The sequence below is a fragment of the Coregonus lavaretus genome (genome assembly GCF_964263955.1).
Source record: "Coregonus lavaretus genome assembly, chromosome: 1".
NCBI lineage: Eukaryota > Metazoa > Chordata > Actinopteri > Salmoniformes > Salmonidae > Coregonus > Coregonus lavaretus.
In genome coordinates, this window is record NC_139988.1 from 54,160,847 (window position 1) to 54,177,183 (window position 16,337).

Genomic DNA, 16,337 nt, shown 5'->3' on the forward strand with positions numbered 1-16,337 from the left:
ACTGTCTAGCTGTAAAGAGGACAGTAGAAAGCATGGAGAAAGCATGTCGTAGTGTAGTGGACTGTGAACTGCATCAAATCCCCTGCGTTGAATTTTTTTCCCCACAGTGAGATTGTTTGGGTTGTCTACAGACTGGGAAACGTTGATTGCTCTTTCAGAAATTAAGATTTTAATCCTATTGAAGTAGATCTTTGGTTGTTCCAAAGTCCATCTGAATGTGTCCTTTGATAAACTGGGATGATTTATTCTTCACATCAGGAAGCCTTGTACCAAATGTAGGGCCTGAGGACTCTATTGAATGCACTGCACTGTTCTGATAGTTCCCTACATTGATAGGATACACCACACTACTTATATTGCTTGTATATTCGATTTACTGATTTCATTCAATATCTGCTGTGGGGAAATACTGTACATAAACTAAATAGTGGTGTGATCTGTTGCCTGGGATGGTTAGTGTATACCGGGTTGCCCTCCACATCAAAGCTCTACAAATGAATGGAGATTTTGTACTACCTGGAACCATCTTTATTTCTAGCAGTAAAATTTTGTGCTTCGTTATTTCTAGGTTATTTCCAATCATCTCTGACTGAATGGTTTGTGAACAATTCTCCCAAATCTCATACCCTCTCTTTTTCTCTTCCAGGCACTAGGAAGTTGCTACTTTCTTCATGAATCATTGAAAAACATCCAACAGTTTGATTTCAAAGGTGAGTCCCCCCAATGAAATCTCCACTCCTGCCCTCTCACAAACTCCCCTCCATATAACACCCTACACGGCCCATCACCGCTTCCATCAAAACCAGTAAAGTTGAGATTGGCAGGGGAAGATAATGTAAAGGGAGCGATAGATAGAATGGTAATGCTTATTAATATTAGGATTTAATTCATGAGATTTCGGGCTCCACAGTAATTGTGTACCGAGGTTATTGGACAGTTACGACGCTCTCATCAGCCTGGGGTGTCAGAGGGCTAGGGGCCCGGCGGCCAGGCTAATTAAAGAGGGGATATAGATGTGGAGCCACATGTCGTTCCCATTACACCAGAGTCAGCATTAGCACCATGCACTCACCCCCAGTGAAGGACAGGGCGAGGGGGAAGGCAAGAGGACACACACACATGCATGCGGACATGGATACACACACACACTCACACACAAGCAGGCATGCAAGTATATATGCACACACACACCCTCACCTTCACCCGTCAAATCCCCTGGAAAACAACATGCTCCTCTTACATGGGATTAGGATATATCCAGAATGAGCTCATTCACACTCTACAAGATGTTACTGGACTGAATGAATAGTTTAACTTTGTAGAAAACTTCAATTGTTTCACCTGCTTCCTTGGTAAAGAACTATGCCACGTTTTCCAGGATCCATATTAATCCAATAAGCATCTCAGAGTAGGATTGCTGATCAGGTCCCCCCTGTCCATTCATTATAATCTAGTCAAGACCGATACTAGATCAGCACTGCTACTCTGAGACATTTTATGGAAACGGTTCCAGATGTCACGTGAATGTGGAAGACGTTTTCAGGCTCTGACACCAGTTCAGGTTATGTTTTGTACTTACACTGAGGCCATGACCCATACTCATAGAATCAGTGTCAGAGATCTTTGACATGCCAAACTGTTTTGACCTCAGAGATATTTTCTGCCTTTTGAATGTTTCTAAATTAGTGTAACTAAAGGGCATTACGCTATGTAAAACATACTCACTTTTGATCCCAAAGGAAGACCCTTTAGTTCTAGGAACCTTCATTTAGTTTAAGATCTCTGACACTGATCCTATGAGTATAGGTCACGGCATCACGCTATTTCATGGATGGGGGCCCCCCTTTTGTAGGCTCGCGGATCAATACCCCCGCCCCCCACCCCAAAAAAATTATATATCTCAACTTATTGTTGAGAGTTAGAATAGTAGAGTACACAAGGTGCAATTTCCACAACAAATTGCCCCAACAAAATGTCACTTAGGGCCCCCAAAAGTCTAGGGCCGGCTCTGACTACATGTTTGGGTATGGATGTGGGTACGCAGACCCGCGAGCCACTGCGGCCCCTCATAATGATTTCAGATTCTTTGTGGCCCCCACACCCATCAAAGTTGCCCATCCCTGTGCTATTTGGATCACCTCAAAATCGGATCATCTAAAGCCTCTGTGTAAGTACAACAGAATCTGTGCAGGATTCTATAAATACTTCCACTTACAACCAGCAGGTGGAGTAGTAGCCTGATGAAGCCCTGGATTTATGCATGCATGACTACATCTAGATCTACAAAACTGCTTTGTGACGTTAGTAGGTTTGGACTGTTAGTCATGGTCTCTTAAACGACTAGCTTGTCTTGTATTTTGTATTAATACGGCCTCTTTGGCTTTCTTTGTCTGTGTTCTTCCCCATAGCCAAGAAATTCAAGAAGCTGGTTGGGAAAGAGATCTACTCAGACACACTAGAGAGCACACCCATGTTGGAGAAGGAGAAGTTTCCTCAGGACTACTTCCCTGAGGTGCGTATCACTACACTGTTGCTGTAGTGACTGAGAGGGACTATCTCTCGGCCTCTACTGCTTCCTGAAGCGCTGGGACTTTGATTGACATAGTGCTGTCAGTAATGAACGCTACACAGCGATGTGACATGACATCACCATCTTTAAAAAAATTATTTATGTTGCATAATACGTTTTAGAATATTTTCACAAGTAGGTATATGTTTTATCAAATAAGTTTAAAAACATATGACTATTGGTACTATTACACATTTATGGCAGTGTATCCTTTTTATCTATGGAGTACTTTCCTTTACTATTTAGCATTTTCACAAAAGATGGGGTTTAAAGTGAAAACGTAAGGTTATTTAGGTTTCCGAATTTTTTCTTTAGTTTACTTTCCCTCAAAAAGCAAATTATTACAAGGCTCAGTTGAAGCAGTGGAAGATTGAGATGGCAGCGATGCAAAAGCTTTAATTTGGTTGCTTGCTGTGCTTTGCAGTGCAGCCTGTGTCTGTCTGTTCGTTCTGTGGGTTCCTCTGCTTGGTCCACATCATAAGGTAGCGTCGCGCTGTGCTGATATAGTAATAAAGAGCGTGACCACCCGCATGTCAACCCCATACTCCCCGCTCATCTGTCAACCGCGCTTCACCGGCCACCTCCTCAAATATATGCAAAGGAGATGGATACGGCCTTTCACAGACGTAGTCTCCCAATTTCTGTCTCGTTCACACACACACTCTCTCTCTTTCTCTTCCACCCCACCTTGGAGTTCCCCAGTTTGCCATTTTCGAAGATGATCTAAAATCAATTACAATCGATTGAGGCGTGAAGTCATTTAAAATGAGGACAAGAAACCGGTGTTCGGTGAATTACGGAGAACAAAACAAACCTGGGAGCGGAGCGAAAAGCGAGCACATTGAAGAGAAAAGTTTGCTCCCTGATTTATTCCTCTTTCCCGGCTGGGTTATGAATCTCGGATGATGCTTCCGAGAGCAGCACTCCAGATAATGTTAGCCCATTTAAAAAGAGCAGATTTGTGTAGTCTATCAGGGCTGACTATTTCTTGTCCCCCCTGCCCAGCTAGTGAGAAATTGGTTGTTATCATAGATCACAAATACTGCTCAAACCTCTTATGAAAGATGAATTAATTTCACTAATGGTTTAATGCAGCGCTCTCATGAGGAAGTCAGGCGCGCGATAACCCCTGCCTCATCTCCACTTCTTCCATGGTGATTTATGCTGTCTTTTAGTAGATGAAACCGCCTGGATTTGCCATCCATCTGTAGCCTTAAGGAATCCTATTAACAGGGGATCTGGGACAAGACGGACCACCACAGACTGCAATGTGGTTCCAACTGGGTTCTGCGGGGTACCGCTCTGGGTCTCAGAGTGTTGTGGAACCAAATCCTAAGACATGTGTACACACATGGACCGTGGTGAACAAGACAAAAGGCCTCGCCAAGAGCGTAGAATATGTGAGCTACGGAGAACATTAGTTAATACATTAATTTTTTATATCCCTTATAGAGAGGTGAAGCAGTAGAATGTAGCAGCAGACAGTTTAGGCGGCTCGTCGGAGACTAACACCTCTCTTTCTCCGCTTGAGCGTTACCTTTACAGTCCACCATTAATGAACTGTCACTCTGAGAGGGCCTGATGACATCATGGTGGGAGGGGCTTGGTTGGTACAGTCCCCGTTTGAGTGGCAGCGCTAGTTAAAGACCAGCAATGCAACAGAGACAAAATGACATTTCCTGGCTTCTCTTAGATTTGAGTGCACTTGGGTTGGTCGGTGTGGGTGGGTGTGTCGGACCTTGTGTCACACACATACACACACACACCCTCCCTTGCTGTCCCATGCAGACCTGCATGTCCCCAATTGGGGTGAACAGGACCCTACTCTGACCCCAAGTCGCTTAGGTTGAGTCTGCTGAAATGACAACCCTCCCTCCCTGTATGCAAAACATACTGCCTTCATGCTCCCCAGACTGTGGGTTATGGCTTCAAGTGGAGGAGAAAGGTGGGGGGGACATTAATTGAAAAGCTGAATAAGAAGGAACTGGACAAAATAGCAGGCACATTTCTTTTCAAAGATCTATGTGATGGATTTGGCGAGCTGTCATTTCTTGTTGTTCCGTCAATCCTTTCAACTTCCCCGAGTAGTTATTTATTTATTTGTTTGGTGCAGTAATACATGCTTCCCAAAACAAATTGCATCATAAGGATTTGTCATTGGTTTATATAAATAAAGTACACGACCGAGACCTTAAGGTCCCCTTCCCATTGGACAGAAGTAATCATTGTAGATCATTGTCCAAATAAGTTTGTATTTTCTCTACCCCGCATCTGCTCATAAAATCATTGGTTGTGGACTACAGTCAGACACCCTTTTAGTACCCTCTGTTATATTATGATTTTGCGGCAGCCATGGAAGTCCAGTTTTCATGGCAAGTCACCGTCCCTTTAAATGGGAAAGTGGGATTGTTTCTGTCCATGGTCCTGAGACAATCCAAGACCTTAGCTGCTAGGATGGGATCCATTTAGAGATAAATAGGTGGGCTAGCAAATCCAGCTAGATCTGTCTGGCTATCTGTCCCTTTCTCCAGCCCCTGTATGCCCTCCCCTCAGTCCCCACAGTCCCCACAGTCCCCTCAGTCCCCTCAGTCCCCTCAGTCCCCACAGTCCCCTCAGTCCCCTCAGTCCCCTCAGTCCCCACAGTCCCCTCAGTCCCCTCAGTCCCCACAGTCCCCACAGTCCCCACAGTCCCCACAGTCCCCTCAGTCCCCTCAGTCCCCACAGTCCCCTCAGTCCCCACAGTCCCCACAGTCCCCTCAGTCCCCACAGTCCCCTCAGTCCCCTCAGTCCCCACAGTCTCTATAAAGAGCTTGTCCATCCCTTCACCCTCCCTCTACACAACACTGGTTTGGGACAATTTAATCAGAGACCCCCCCCCCCCCCCCCCCACCACCACCACCACCACCATCCCACCACACAAGCGCACACACACACACACACAGTCTTCTTTTACTAACCTTGTGGGGACATAATTGAGTCCCATTCAAAATGTCCCTAACCTTAACCCCAACTCCTAACCTTTAACCCGCTAACACTAATTCTAACCCTAAACCCCATAGAAAAAAGCCTTTTTCCTTCTGGGGATCGGCAAAATGTCCCCAGTTGGTTAGATTTTTTTTAAATGGGACTTCTGGTCACAACAAGTGTAGTTAAACATGTCCACACACACACTCTGGTTCAGTCCAATATCCGAGGATTCAGCACCCGATCTACATTTGTATAAAGTGGAATCGAGCACGTTGTTTATCTTTTCAGTCCTATAAAGCCCACCCTAGTCCTGAAGACCCCCCCTTTCTTATTTGATGGGGATGAAGATAAATGGGGGGTTCTGCGTGGGGCCAAATCAATCAGGTTTTGTGTGTATTACTTATTACTCACAGTGCATTTCTGTCACAGGGTCCTGTGTTAACCCCGTCCTGCACTCCGCTATAGGCCTGCCCCACCGCACTCTGTTATTTATGGGGGGGGGGGGTCTCAGCTGAGATATAGGAAAGGTCAACAAATAAAAAAAGGACTGGAGAGATGGGAGTGTGTGTGTGGTGGTGGGGGAGCCGGAGCGCAATGATGTTCCTCAATCCCGCGCCACCGTGACACACGTGACATTTGATAGTGGAACTGAAAACTTCCAATGGACACAAGTGGGGAGTTTATGGAGCCGCTTCCTGTAATGGGGAATCCATTTGATGGCCCCATAGCCCGCTCTCCACTACTCCCCTCTCCGTCCCGTATCCGTATTGGCTGGGAGCCTGGCTGTCATGGCTGACCCACTCTACAGCCGTTCATCACTGTCACAGTCTGGGGACCCATCACTGGTCATGGAAGGTCAGCCTGTGTCACCCTCAGCCTCGATCCTTTAAATGTACATTTTAATCACTAAGACCCAGGTGTTTTCCTGGCCCTATAACACATACTGTAGACATTTAGGCAGACATTACACTCTAGTATTTGATTGGGTACATGGCAGTTGGTTGTCACTCTGTCTGTGAATTTCCCAGGCCCTTGTGAATGACAACACTGTGTGTTGATGAATGAAAGGGAATGTGTGCAGCATGACGTGGGGCGTGTGTGCGTGTGTGCGCGGCGCCATAACCAAACAAGGCGACGAGGGTCAATCAGTCAGCGGAGGAGGAAATGGGGCAATCTGAGGTTGCACGTCAGAAAGTGATGGATTTCAATGTTGTGATTGTAGTTAATGGCTCTTTAAATTACATTTAGATGAAATGTATTTCGCGCTGCATTAAGAGTGCAGGTTTGGAGCCCCACCCTCTTCTCGCCTCCTCACCCCCCTCCTCTTCCTCATCTTCCTCCTCTTCCTTATCATCTCTTTATTAAAGCCATTACAATGTTGTCACATATATTACACTTCACATATATACAGTACACATGAATCTTTCTCAGGAAGTGGGGTTAATATATGATGCATAAAAACCTCTTCTTACCACCTAAATGTCAGTGTGATTACTGAATAAATATCCTTTTGTTGAAGGTAGAAGTACTTTCTCATTTGTTTTATTTTCAACGACAACATCGTGGAAAATATTCATTATATTATTTGTCTTTTAAAATTATCACAAAATATTTATTGAGTGCAATCTGTTCATGAAAAACTATTTAGATTAACCTCAAACACACACACACGTGGGCGCACACACACACACACACACACACACACACACACACACACACACACACACACACACACACACAGTATTGGACAGTGGGGTATAATTGGGCCTATACATTCTGCCAGGCGGTATAGATTAATTCAAGTATGCTAATGTAATTCAATTTGATACAGTTAATCTTGTACTAATGCAGATTGAAGGATGTGAGATGCAATCAAATACCTCTCAGGCCTTTAAATTTGCATCTAAGTTTTTTAATAAAATGAGTCAATTTGTAATTATGTGACCTGGGCCATAATTAGTTTATTCATCACCACGGTAATCTCCCCATTAGGACACTCAGAAAGCTCCTGGATTATTTATTTATTTATGCATTCAAAATGAGTACGGTTGCAGCATCAATTTGTCTCTCATTTAATTACGAGCTTCATGGTAAATCGTGTGCTGTGTGGGAGCTGGGACTCCTGACTGGGTAATTCACTCAGTTAGTAGCACTATGGGGTGAGGCTATAGGAGGTTGACCAGGTGGCTTTAGGTCAGGGCTCTGGAACACTTTGGAAGTGATACTGTTTTCCCATTGTCATGACAGTGTAATGGGTTCGATTCCCGTGACCACCCATACATACAAAAATGCATGCACGCATGACTGTAAGTCGCTTAGGATAAAAGTGTCTGCTAAATGGCTTATGTTATATATTATGAGGCTCAGGTTGGACAAATATGTAAATACAGGGAAAATGGATATGCTGTATAGTAATGATTAGAATCATACTGAAACGAAAGAAACTCTCAGAAGAAGGTTTATCTTTGCATTGTTATAGACCACACTGACTGTGTATGCCATTTGAGATTGTTGGTGCACTGCAGTAAGTTCCAATTCCATGCTATCAATGCTAACGTTCAGTCTGCATGTGTCTCCCTATGTTGCAGTGCAAGTGGTCCAGAAAAGGCTTCATCAGGACTCGATGGGCTCTGGCTGACTGGTGAGTTTCTAACACATCTCATGTTACATCTCACACTACACTTAGGATCAAATTGAATATCAGCTTTTCATCCAGGTGCACTTTAGCGTCACGTCCAACTGTGACTACCCATAAAGCCTAGCAGTGTCACTTTGGCTTTACTCCTATCCATAGGCTATATCCCATGGGGCTTTGCAGGTCCATTCTTCATAGACAGAGGAGAGGTAGAGTCCGTCTTCCCTAGAGAGAGAGACTTTACTTATCTCCCCCTCCCAACCGACAGCGTGCTAGGAACGGCCCAGGATTGGATTAGGCATAATCGCGTTAGTCAGTAGTTGCATATGACAGATGACAGAAAACATTACATACAATTGAACCTGTGCGAGATGAATACAAGCGTTTGGGGAGTGAGGGATGACGGGCGGGGGGGGGGGTCGTAATCTAATAGAAGGATGACATGAGAACAAAAGGGCTGAAACTGTAACATTCTAAATGAGGCGGGCATGATTCGAGACAGGGACTTGGAGGAAGAGACGGAGAGAGAGGGACAGGATGGGCGAGAGGGACATTTTACATATTTATTTAGAAGTTTGTCAGCAGCATAAGCATCTTGAGGTGAGACATCCTGAGAAAAACAGTTAGAGAGATTGATATAGTCGATAGTAGATCAATGAGACAGGCTTAGCATCAGTAGCACTACTAGGAGGAAAGTGGACATGTCACTCCACCTGTAGTGCAACGAGACAAGATTAATTTCACTGCTCCATTCGCACAACCATATCAGTGGCCCACAGGCCAAGAGGTCAGTCATGTAGTTCAGGAGTCTCAAACTGAAATTACCTGGGGTCCAACTAACGTAAGTCTCTCTGTGTCCCCTCCCAGTGTTTTTGACCTGGTCAACATCCACTTGTTCCACGATGCCTCCAACATACTGGCCTGGGAGAAGAGCCCCTCAGTCTACTCCGGGACGAGACAGAAGGCCCTGGGCTTCGTCTTAGACAGGTGACTGGACACTCCTCCCTATCCTCTCCATCTCATCTCTATCCTCTCACCCTTATCTCCATCTCCACCCACTACTCTTTCCATATCTCATCTCCCTATATTCTCTCCATCTTTCCTCTCAGTATCCTCTCCATCTCTGCTTTCACCATTCTCTCCATCTCTTTTATCACCATTCTCTCCATCCCTCCTTTCCATTCGACCCCGAGCAACACACTCACCTCTCTACCAGCAGAGAATCCTTCACCCTGTACCCAAGACCACACTAAGAGAACATGAGAGCCGTTCCTGCTAACATGCTAATGTGATTTATGTGATATCCATTTACAGTGGAGCAGGATGATGTAGTGTTAGTGGCCCCTTGCTCTTTACCTGGTCATGCTAACACCAAATAAAAGCTACGTAGCAGCCCTGCATTACGTGACCCCCACCATTTGAAATGGAATCTGAATGCACAGTTTCTTTCATCTCCTTCCACTTTGAATAACTGCATGCATATGGCCAGCATATATTATCAAGGGTTTTGACACCCCGTGAATTACGAGCTGTGTTTTATGTATTTCAAAGATCATATTTTCCCACTCCTTCATTCTTTCATTTGATGAAAGAATGCTCTGCGTTTAATGGACAGGGAAGTGGGGGTGTTTTAGGTATATGGCAGCTTTTAAAACATTTACCTGGATTTATGGGCATAATGAAGTTTCAAAAGGACCTTTCTTGTTGCTTACATTGAGGGTTTTGGCCGTATTTTCTACGCTTTCGGCATGCTCTTTAAGTTTATTTATTTTTAAAAGTACCCTCGTAAATGACGCGTTTTCTGGTGGAGAGTGAATAGCACTGGGCTGGTGAGTGGCAGTTTCCACGCTCTCCTCCTCTAAGTCCCCTTGTGCTCAGAAGGTATCCTTCGCTGTTAATTCCTGGGACATATCATTAAAAGGTGACAATGGCAGGGGATTTTTGCCCTTTTTCGGGAGGTGGGAGGGGTAACCTAAGGGGTATGGGAGGTGTAGGCCTATGTTCTGGCTAGGCTGGTATCCCATGCAGGGGGTGAAGGGGGGCATCGCGCCTCAATCGCTCACTTTGGGGAAACACTTGGGCGTAGATCCGGCCCGCCTGAGAGAGTGAAAAAGCTGGCTGGGGGGGGGGGAGGGGCACACAAAAGACCCTGGGCTCTGTTAGGGGCAGTGCATAATGGGCTGCTCCTTTCACAGAGGCTGCTAACCTTTTGGCAGCCACCAGCGAACTCCATTCTCTTCCGCCGATCGGGGAGGACAATGTGCCCAGGCCGGCTTTGAATGAAGCGCTACCACCAACAGTGTTCCCATTCAGCGGCCGGTTGGGAACCCTCATTTTGGCCATTGTCCTAACTCTGACTCCTACCCCAGAAAGAGAGCAGGAAAAGGGAGAGGGTGAATATCTATAGCCAAGGCCCCCCTCTCTCTCTCTCTCTCTCTCTCTGAGCTCTGTGCTCTAATCTCTCATTGTGGAGAGGGGGTAAGGAGGGGAAGTGGACACCACCAGCTGAGATCCAGAGGGGCTGCTGGTGCAGGAGCCTGGTCAGCGAGCCAGTCTAGGGAGCGAGCTCCTTGGCTGGGCCCAACCTTAGCCAATTCCCTTATCTAGGGCCCAGGCTAGTAATGCAGTTTACGGCCCATTGAGAACACATCTGATAAGCCCCTTCCTCTGTGGCCCTTTTAACTGCTAAACAGTGTTTATTTCCAAAGCGCTTCAAGGCCTCCGGGGAACAATGCTGAGAAGGAACAGCGTTTAGCCAGCCAAACCTCTCCATTGAGTCACATCAAAAAGGCACTTCTCTGGTCTCCGGCTGATGTGTGGCCGGCAGCTTCATGAGAGCAGGGAAAGTCCTGTTTGAAATGTAAACCCTCCCTACTTGTTTTTATTTCCCCACGCCTTCACCTTTGAAAACGGAGATATGAGCATCAAACAGAATCTAAAGTTAATAACCCTTTTTTATTAATGTCTCCCTTGATGTTTGGCATCATTGTTTCATTACATAAGACATTTTTTCATGGAGCACGTGAATATTCAAAAATTATGCTATGTTCTTAATATCGGAAATATACATTTGATATATGATCCTGAAATTGTGTTTTTGATAAAACCACTGCATTAGAACATTTTATCTTTAGATATCAATGCTTCCTTATGAGACTTTTACAGACCCTTTTTCCCATAAGGAAGCGTTGATATCTATGACTCTAATTTGCTTAGGACTGCTGGTGTAAGGAGGACACAGAGTCTGATGTGCTAATTCAGTATTCAGGGCCCTGGCCAAGAGGATGGGAAAGCAGGCTGCCAATAACCATGTGTGAAATGATAGCCATGAGATCAAATCAACACATTTGTATCTTTTGCTAAAAATCTTTTGTGGATTGGAGTTGTGTTCCTTTTTGTTCTCTCCCTTTGATTGGCTGGTCCGGTTCAGGAGAGAACAGTTTTACATTACGACCGTGAAATCCTGGCATAAAGACCCCCTTTGTCCCCCGCCATTATTTTCACACAAATATAGTCCATTGTCACACAGCTGAAGTTAATTTGATCAACATTGGAGACATTTAACTGTTTTGTTCGCTGAAAAGGCTTGTTTCATGCTCATTTTCGGGGCATTGAAAAGCAATGATTGGCAAAAAAATAATGTTGCCGTTAACAATTCAGGGCAATTAGTTTCCCAGGGGGAAGCAGTGGGCCGCACTGGCCGCCATTACAGCAATTCTTTGTCATTTTATGGACGGACATCAGTCAACTGTCAGAGCATCTCAAAGAGCCCTCCAATCTAAATGTTTCCCTTAAGGTTTTCCCCAGAACAACAGAGGAGAGAAAGGAGAGCCTGTTTCCAGGCAATAGACATGTTCAGCTGGAAGAAGGACTGAATAATTGCAGAGAGGTCCTCCAGAAAAGCCGGATACATTTATTAGACAGGGTAGTGTGGTGCGTGCGTGTACGTGATCATACAAAATGTATAAATAGTGTTTTAGTGGAGGTGTGGTGAATTATGTGATGGTATAATTGTTTTTTAAGAGCATCGGATTGACTCAATGTGTGTGCTTATGCTTATTTGGGTTTGCATGAAAGCACCTGCAATGACCTGTGTGTTTGTGTGGCACAGGGAATACTGTGGTTGCTGCCTTATGTCATTCAGTAGTAGGGTTGCAAAATTCCAGGAACTTTCAATACATTTTCCCGAAATTACCTGAATCAGGAGGGAATAAACAGGAACCAGGATATCTGGAAAGCTAGGGAATTGATTGAAGGTTCCTGGAATTTTGCAACACTATTCAGTAGACACTGAAGGGGAGCATAGGCTAGCCTTTTGGTGGCTAGTTGTGTTTAGGATCACATAGAACACTGGACAGTGCTAGCTCTGCTAGGGACCGTATACAGTATAGCCCTGCATGTGGGGTAGTGGGGTGGAGAGGGGTGTCAGTGTGTGACTGTGAACTGCCTCCTCACACTGGGAGGCCTGGGGCAGCAGGGGTTAATCCCCCCAGTCAGTCTCCACTGATACCTTTCTCGCCCAGTATAGGATTAATTCATTAGCAAGTAGCTACCATTCACTATTAGCTCTGCAGCCGTGGGGATTGAAAAACCGTAAATGAGTAAATACTGTATATTGTCTACAACCAATTTACCTAGTTATGTACAGTTGAAGTCGGAAGTTTACATACACCTTAGCCAAATACATTTTTCACATTTCCTGACATTTAATCCTAGTAAAAATTCCCTGTCGTCGGTCAGTTAGGATCACCACTTTATTTTAAGAATGTGAAATGTCAGAATAATAGTAGAGAGAATGATTTATTTCATTTCATCACATTCCCAGTGGGTCAGAAGTTCACATACACTCAATTAGTATTTGGTAGCATTGCCTCTAAATTGTTTAACTTGTGTCAAATGTTTCGGGTAGCCTCCCACAAGCTTCCCACAATAAGTTGGGTGAATTTTGGCCCGTTCCTCCTGACAGAGCTGGTGAGTCAGGTTTGTAGGCCTCCTTGCTCGCACACGCTTTTTCAGTTCTGCCCACACATTTTCTATAGGATTGAGGTCAGGGCTTTGTGATGGCCACTCCAATACCTTGACTTTGTTGTCCTTAAGCCATTTTGCCACAACTTTGGAAGTATGCTTGGGGTCATTGTCCATTTGGAAGACCCATTTGCGACCAAGCTTTCAATTCCTGACTGATGTCTTAAGATGTTGCTTCAATATATCCACATAATATTCCTTCCTCATGATGCCATCTATTTTGTGAAGTGCACCAGTCCCTCCTTCAGCAAAGCACGCCCACAGCATGATGCTGCCACCCCCGTGCTTCACGGTTGGGATGGTGTTCTTTGGCTTGCAAACGTCCTCCTTTTTCCTCCAAACATAACGATGGTCATTATGGCCAAACAGTTCTATTTTTGTTTCATCAGACCAGAGGACATTTCTCCAAAAAGTACGATCTTTGTCCCCATGTGCAGTTGCAAACCGTAGTCTGGCTTTTTTATGGCGGTTTTGGAGCAGTGGCTTCTTGCTTGCTGAGCGGCCTTTCAGGTTATGTCGATATAGGACTTGTTGTACTGTGGATATAGATACTTTTGTACCTGTTTCGTCCAGCATCTTCACAAGGTCCTTTGCTGTTGTTCTGGGATTGATTTGCACTTTTCGCACCAAAGTACGTTCATCTCTAGGAGACCGAACGCGTCTCCTTCCTGAGCGGTATGACGGCTGCGTGGTCCCATGGTGTTTATACTTGCGTACTATTGTTTGTACAGATGAACGTGGTACCTTCAGACATTTGGAAATTGCTCCCAAGGATGAACCAGACTTGTGGAGGTCTACAATTATTTTTCTGAGGTCTTGGCTGATTTCTTTTGATTTTCCCATGATGTCAAGCAAAGAGGCACTGAGTTTGAAGGTAGGCCTTGAAATACATCCACAGGTACACCTCCAATTGACTCAAATGATGTCAATTAGCCTATCAGAAACTTCTAAAGCCATGACATCATTTTCTGGAATTTTCCAAGCTGTTTAAAGGCACAGTCAACTTAGTGTATGTAAACTTCTGACCTACTGGAATTGTGATACATTGAATTATAAGTGAAATAATCTGTCTGTAAACAATTGTTGGAAAAATTACTTGTGTCATGCACAAAGTAGATGTCCTAACCGACTTGCCAAAACTATAGTTTGTTAAAAAGAAATGTGTGGAGTGGTTGAAAAACAAGTTTTAATGACTCCAACCTAAGTGTATGTAAACTTCCGACTTCAACTGTATCTGCAGAATAGAGATCTACAGAAATGAGGCGATATGATAGGTTCACAAGCTTTAAGATGTGGCTCCCATGCATATTGGATTTGTCAGATGTGAGCTACTGCTGAGAAGAGATTGGACAGGCTTGTATCTCCACCTATACCAGTCCACCCAACACCACCAGATCAAGTGGCTGACAACCTTCCTCCCTGGGTTTGTTTGCGTCCCTATTAGAAATGCTGTGGGATTTGATCAGTCTTTGGGTTTGACATTGTTGGGTTGGTTTATCCACCACCACCACCCTTCTGGCCTGACTCAACTGGGAGAGCTGGGTAGGGTGGGAGAGGGGGGGGGGGCTGGTAGCGGGTGGCCACCCCTGGGTGTCACAGGTCACATCAGGGGTCCTCCCCTGGCCCATTGAGCCAGACGTCAAGAAGCACATTCTTCACAATGTTAACATTCTCCAAAATTCTCAAAATCACACTCACAATGGATGACTCTGCATTGGCTTTTGTAGTGTGCAGCTGAGTTGAATTTGAATTAATCATTCATTTTTGATAGGCTAACGTAACGTTACTTGATGAAGATGTGTTAGCTTTAGCAAGCTAGCTAGCTTTTGTCTTGAAGCTAAAATGTAATGAGTGTACGGACAAGAAAATAAACTGTTTAATTGTCTGCACATGATTGTGAATTGTTGTATTATTCAGGAGTGTATTGTGGTTTGGTTGCATTATTCAAGAGTGTTATATGGTTAAGATGAAAAGTTGCTTGCATAGTTGAATCGTTTTTTTAAGCATGCTTACTGGCAAGTGGCTATACTATAGGCTAACGTGACTGGGATATTTACGGTAAATTTTAAGCTGCAGTGCAAGAATGTCTGTTGCCAAGCCCCCGAATTCTCTCTCGGCACATGACAGTCCGTTGCTAATGTAAATTGAAAAGTTTATGTACATATTATGTCAATTGAAATCTCGCCGCGGTGCTTCTGCTGCAACTCTCTTCAATCTGAATAAGCCTTAAGCCATTTATGTGTGTGTGTGTGAGCAGTGAATGTGTGAGGAATGTGCTCCCTGTGCTTTGTGCGGCTGCGGTAGGGGGCCTGGGAGCAGAGTTGGGGGGCCATGTTATAAATTAGCGGCTGACCCTGTCTTTTGTGTAGCCCCAGGAAGGCCTGACTGATAGGTCCCCCCCCCCCCCCCCCCCCCCCCCAGTGAGAACAGCCCCTGTAAAGAGCCTCTTTCAGAGGTGTCACCGTGCGTTGAATTGGCCGGGGGAAGCATGTTTATAGACTGTGTAAAGAAGTGCGTCTTTGTGTGGAAATGTCGCTGACACTGTTACAGTTTGCTTGAATGAACTGTGATGACGCGACTAATGGGGCCCCCGCTGGGGGGCCTGCAGGGGGCCCTCAGGACCCCCCACCACAGCCCCATTCACACCCAGTCCGCTGTGGCTAATGTCGATTCTTCGGGCCGCCATAAAGGCCAAGCAAAAGTCAACTTTCACACCAGCGGGTCACCACAAGCGCTTTAGGAAATGATCATGTAAACAGAGTGTTACCTTCTGACCTGCGGCTGATACCTTTAGCCCTACAGACAAAACAGCCAGGGCTACCGCATTAGACATGCCTATTAGAGGGATAAAGCTGGGAACAGGCTCGCCACAGCACTGGGCCCTGGGGAAACACACACTCACTGGGGAGAGAGGCATGGTCTGAATCATCTCTCTTTGGTTTCTCACTTGTCCCTTTCCTCACTCTCTCTGCTCTCTCCCGCCACACTCACTCTCTTCTCTATTTTATACCCCCCGTCCCGTCCCGTACTCGCTTCACTCTCATTCTCCGCTCTCTCTTTTCTCCCCCACTCTCTCTCTTTCTCGCTCTCTCTCTCCTCCTCTATGCGTATGTGCTCCATTCACTTTTTTAAGAATAAAGC

General features: G+C 45.2%; 1 protein-coding gene across 1 annotated transcript in view; it reads left to right on the forward strand.

The window, feature by feature from the left end:
* The window catches only part of inpp5a (inositol polyphosphate-5-phosphatase A), a 228,484-nt gene that overhangs the window by 150,072 nt on the left and 62,075 nt on the right, over positions 1–16,337 (forward strand). Inside the window, exons 5-8 of the mRNA XM_084187952.1 lie at positions 647–710; positions 2,409–2,512; positions 8,125–8,177; positions 9,039–9,158. Coding sequence (XP_084044078.1) covers positions 647–710; positions 2,409–2,512; positions 8,125–8,177; positions 9,039–9,158 — 341 coding nt within the window. The remainder of the gene's footprint in view (positions 1–646; positions 711–2,408; positions 2,513–8,124; positions 8,178–9,038; positions 9,159–16,337) is intronic.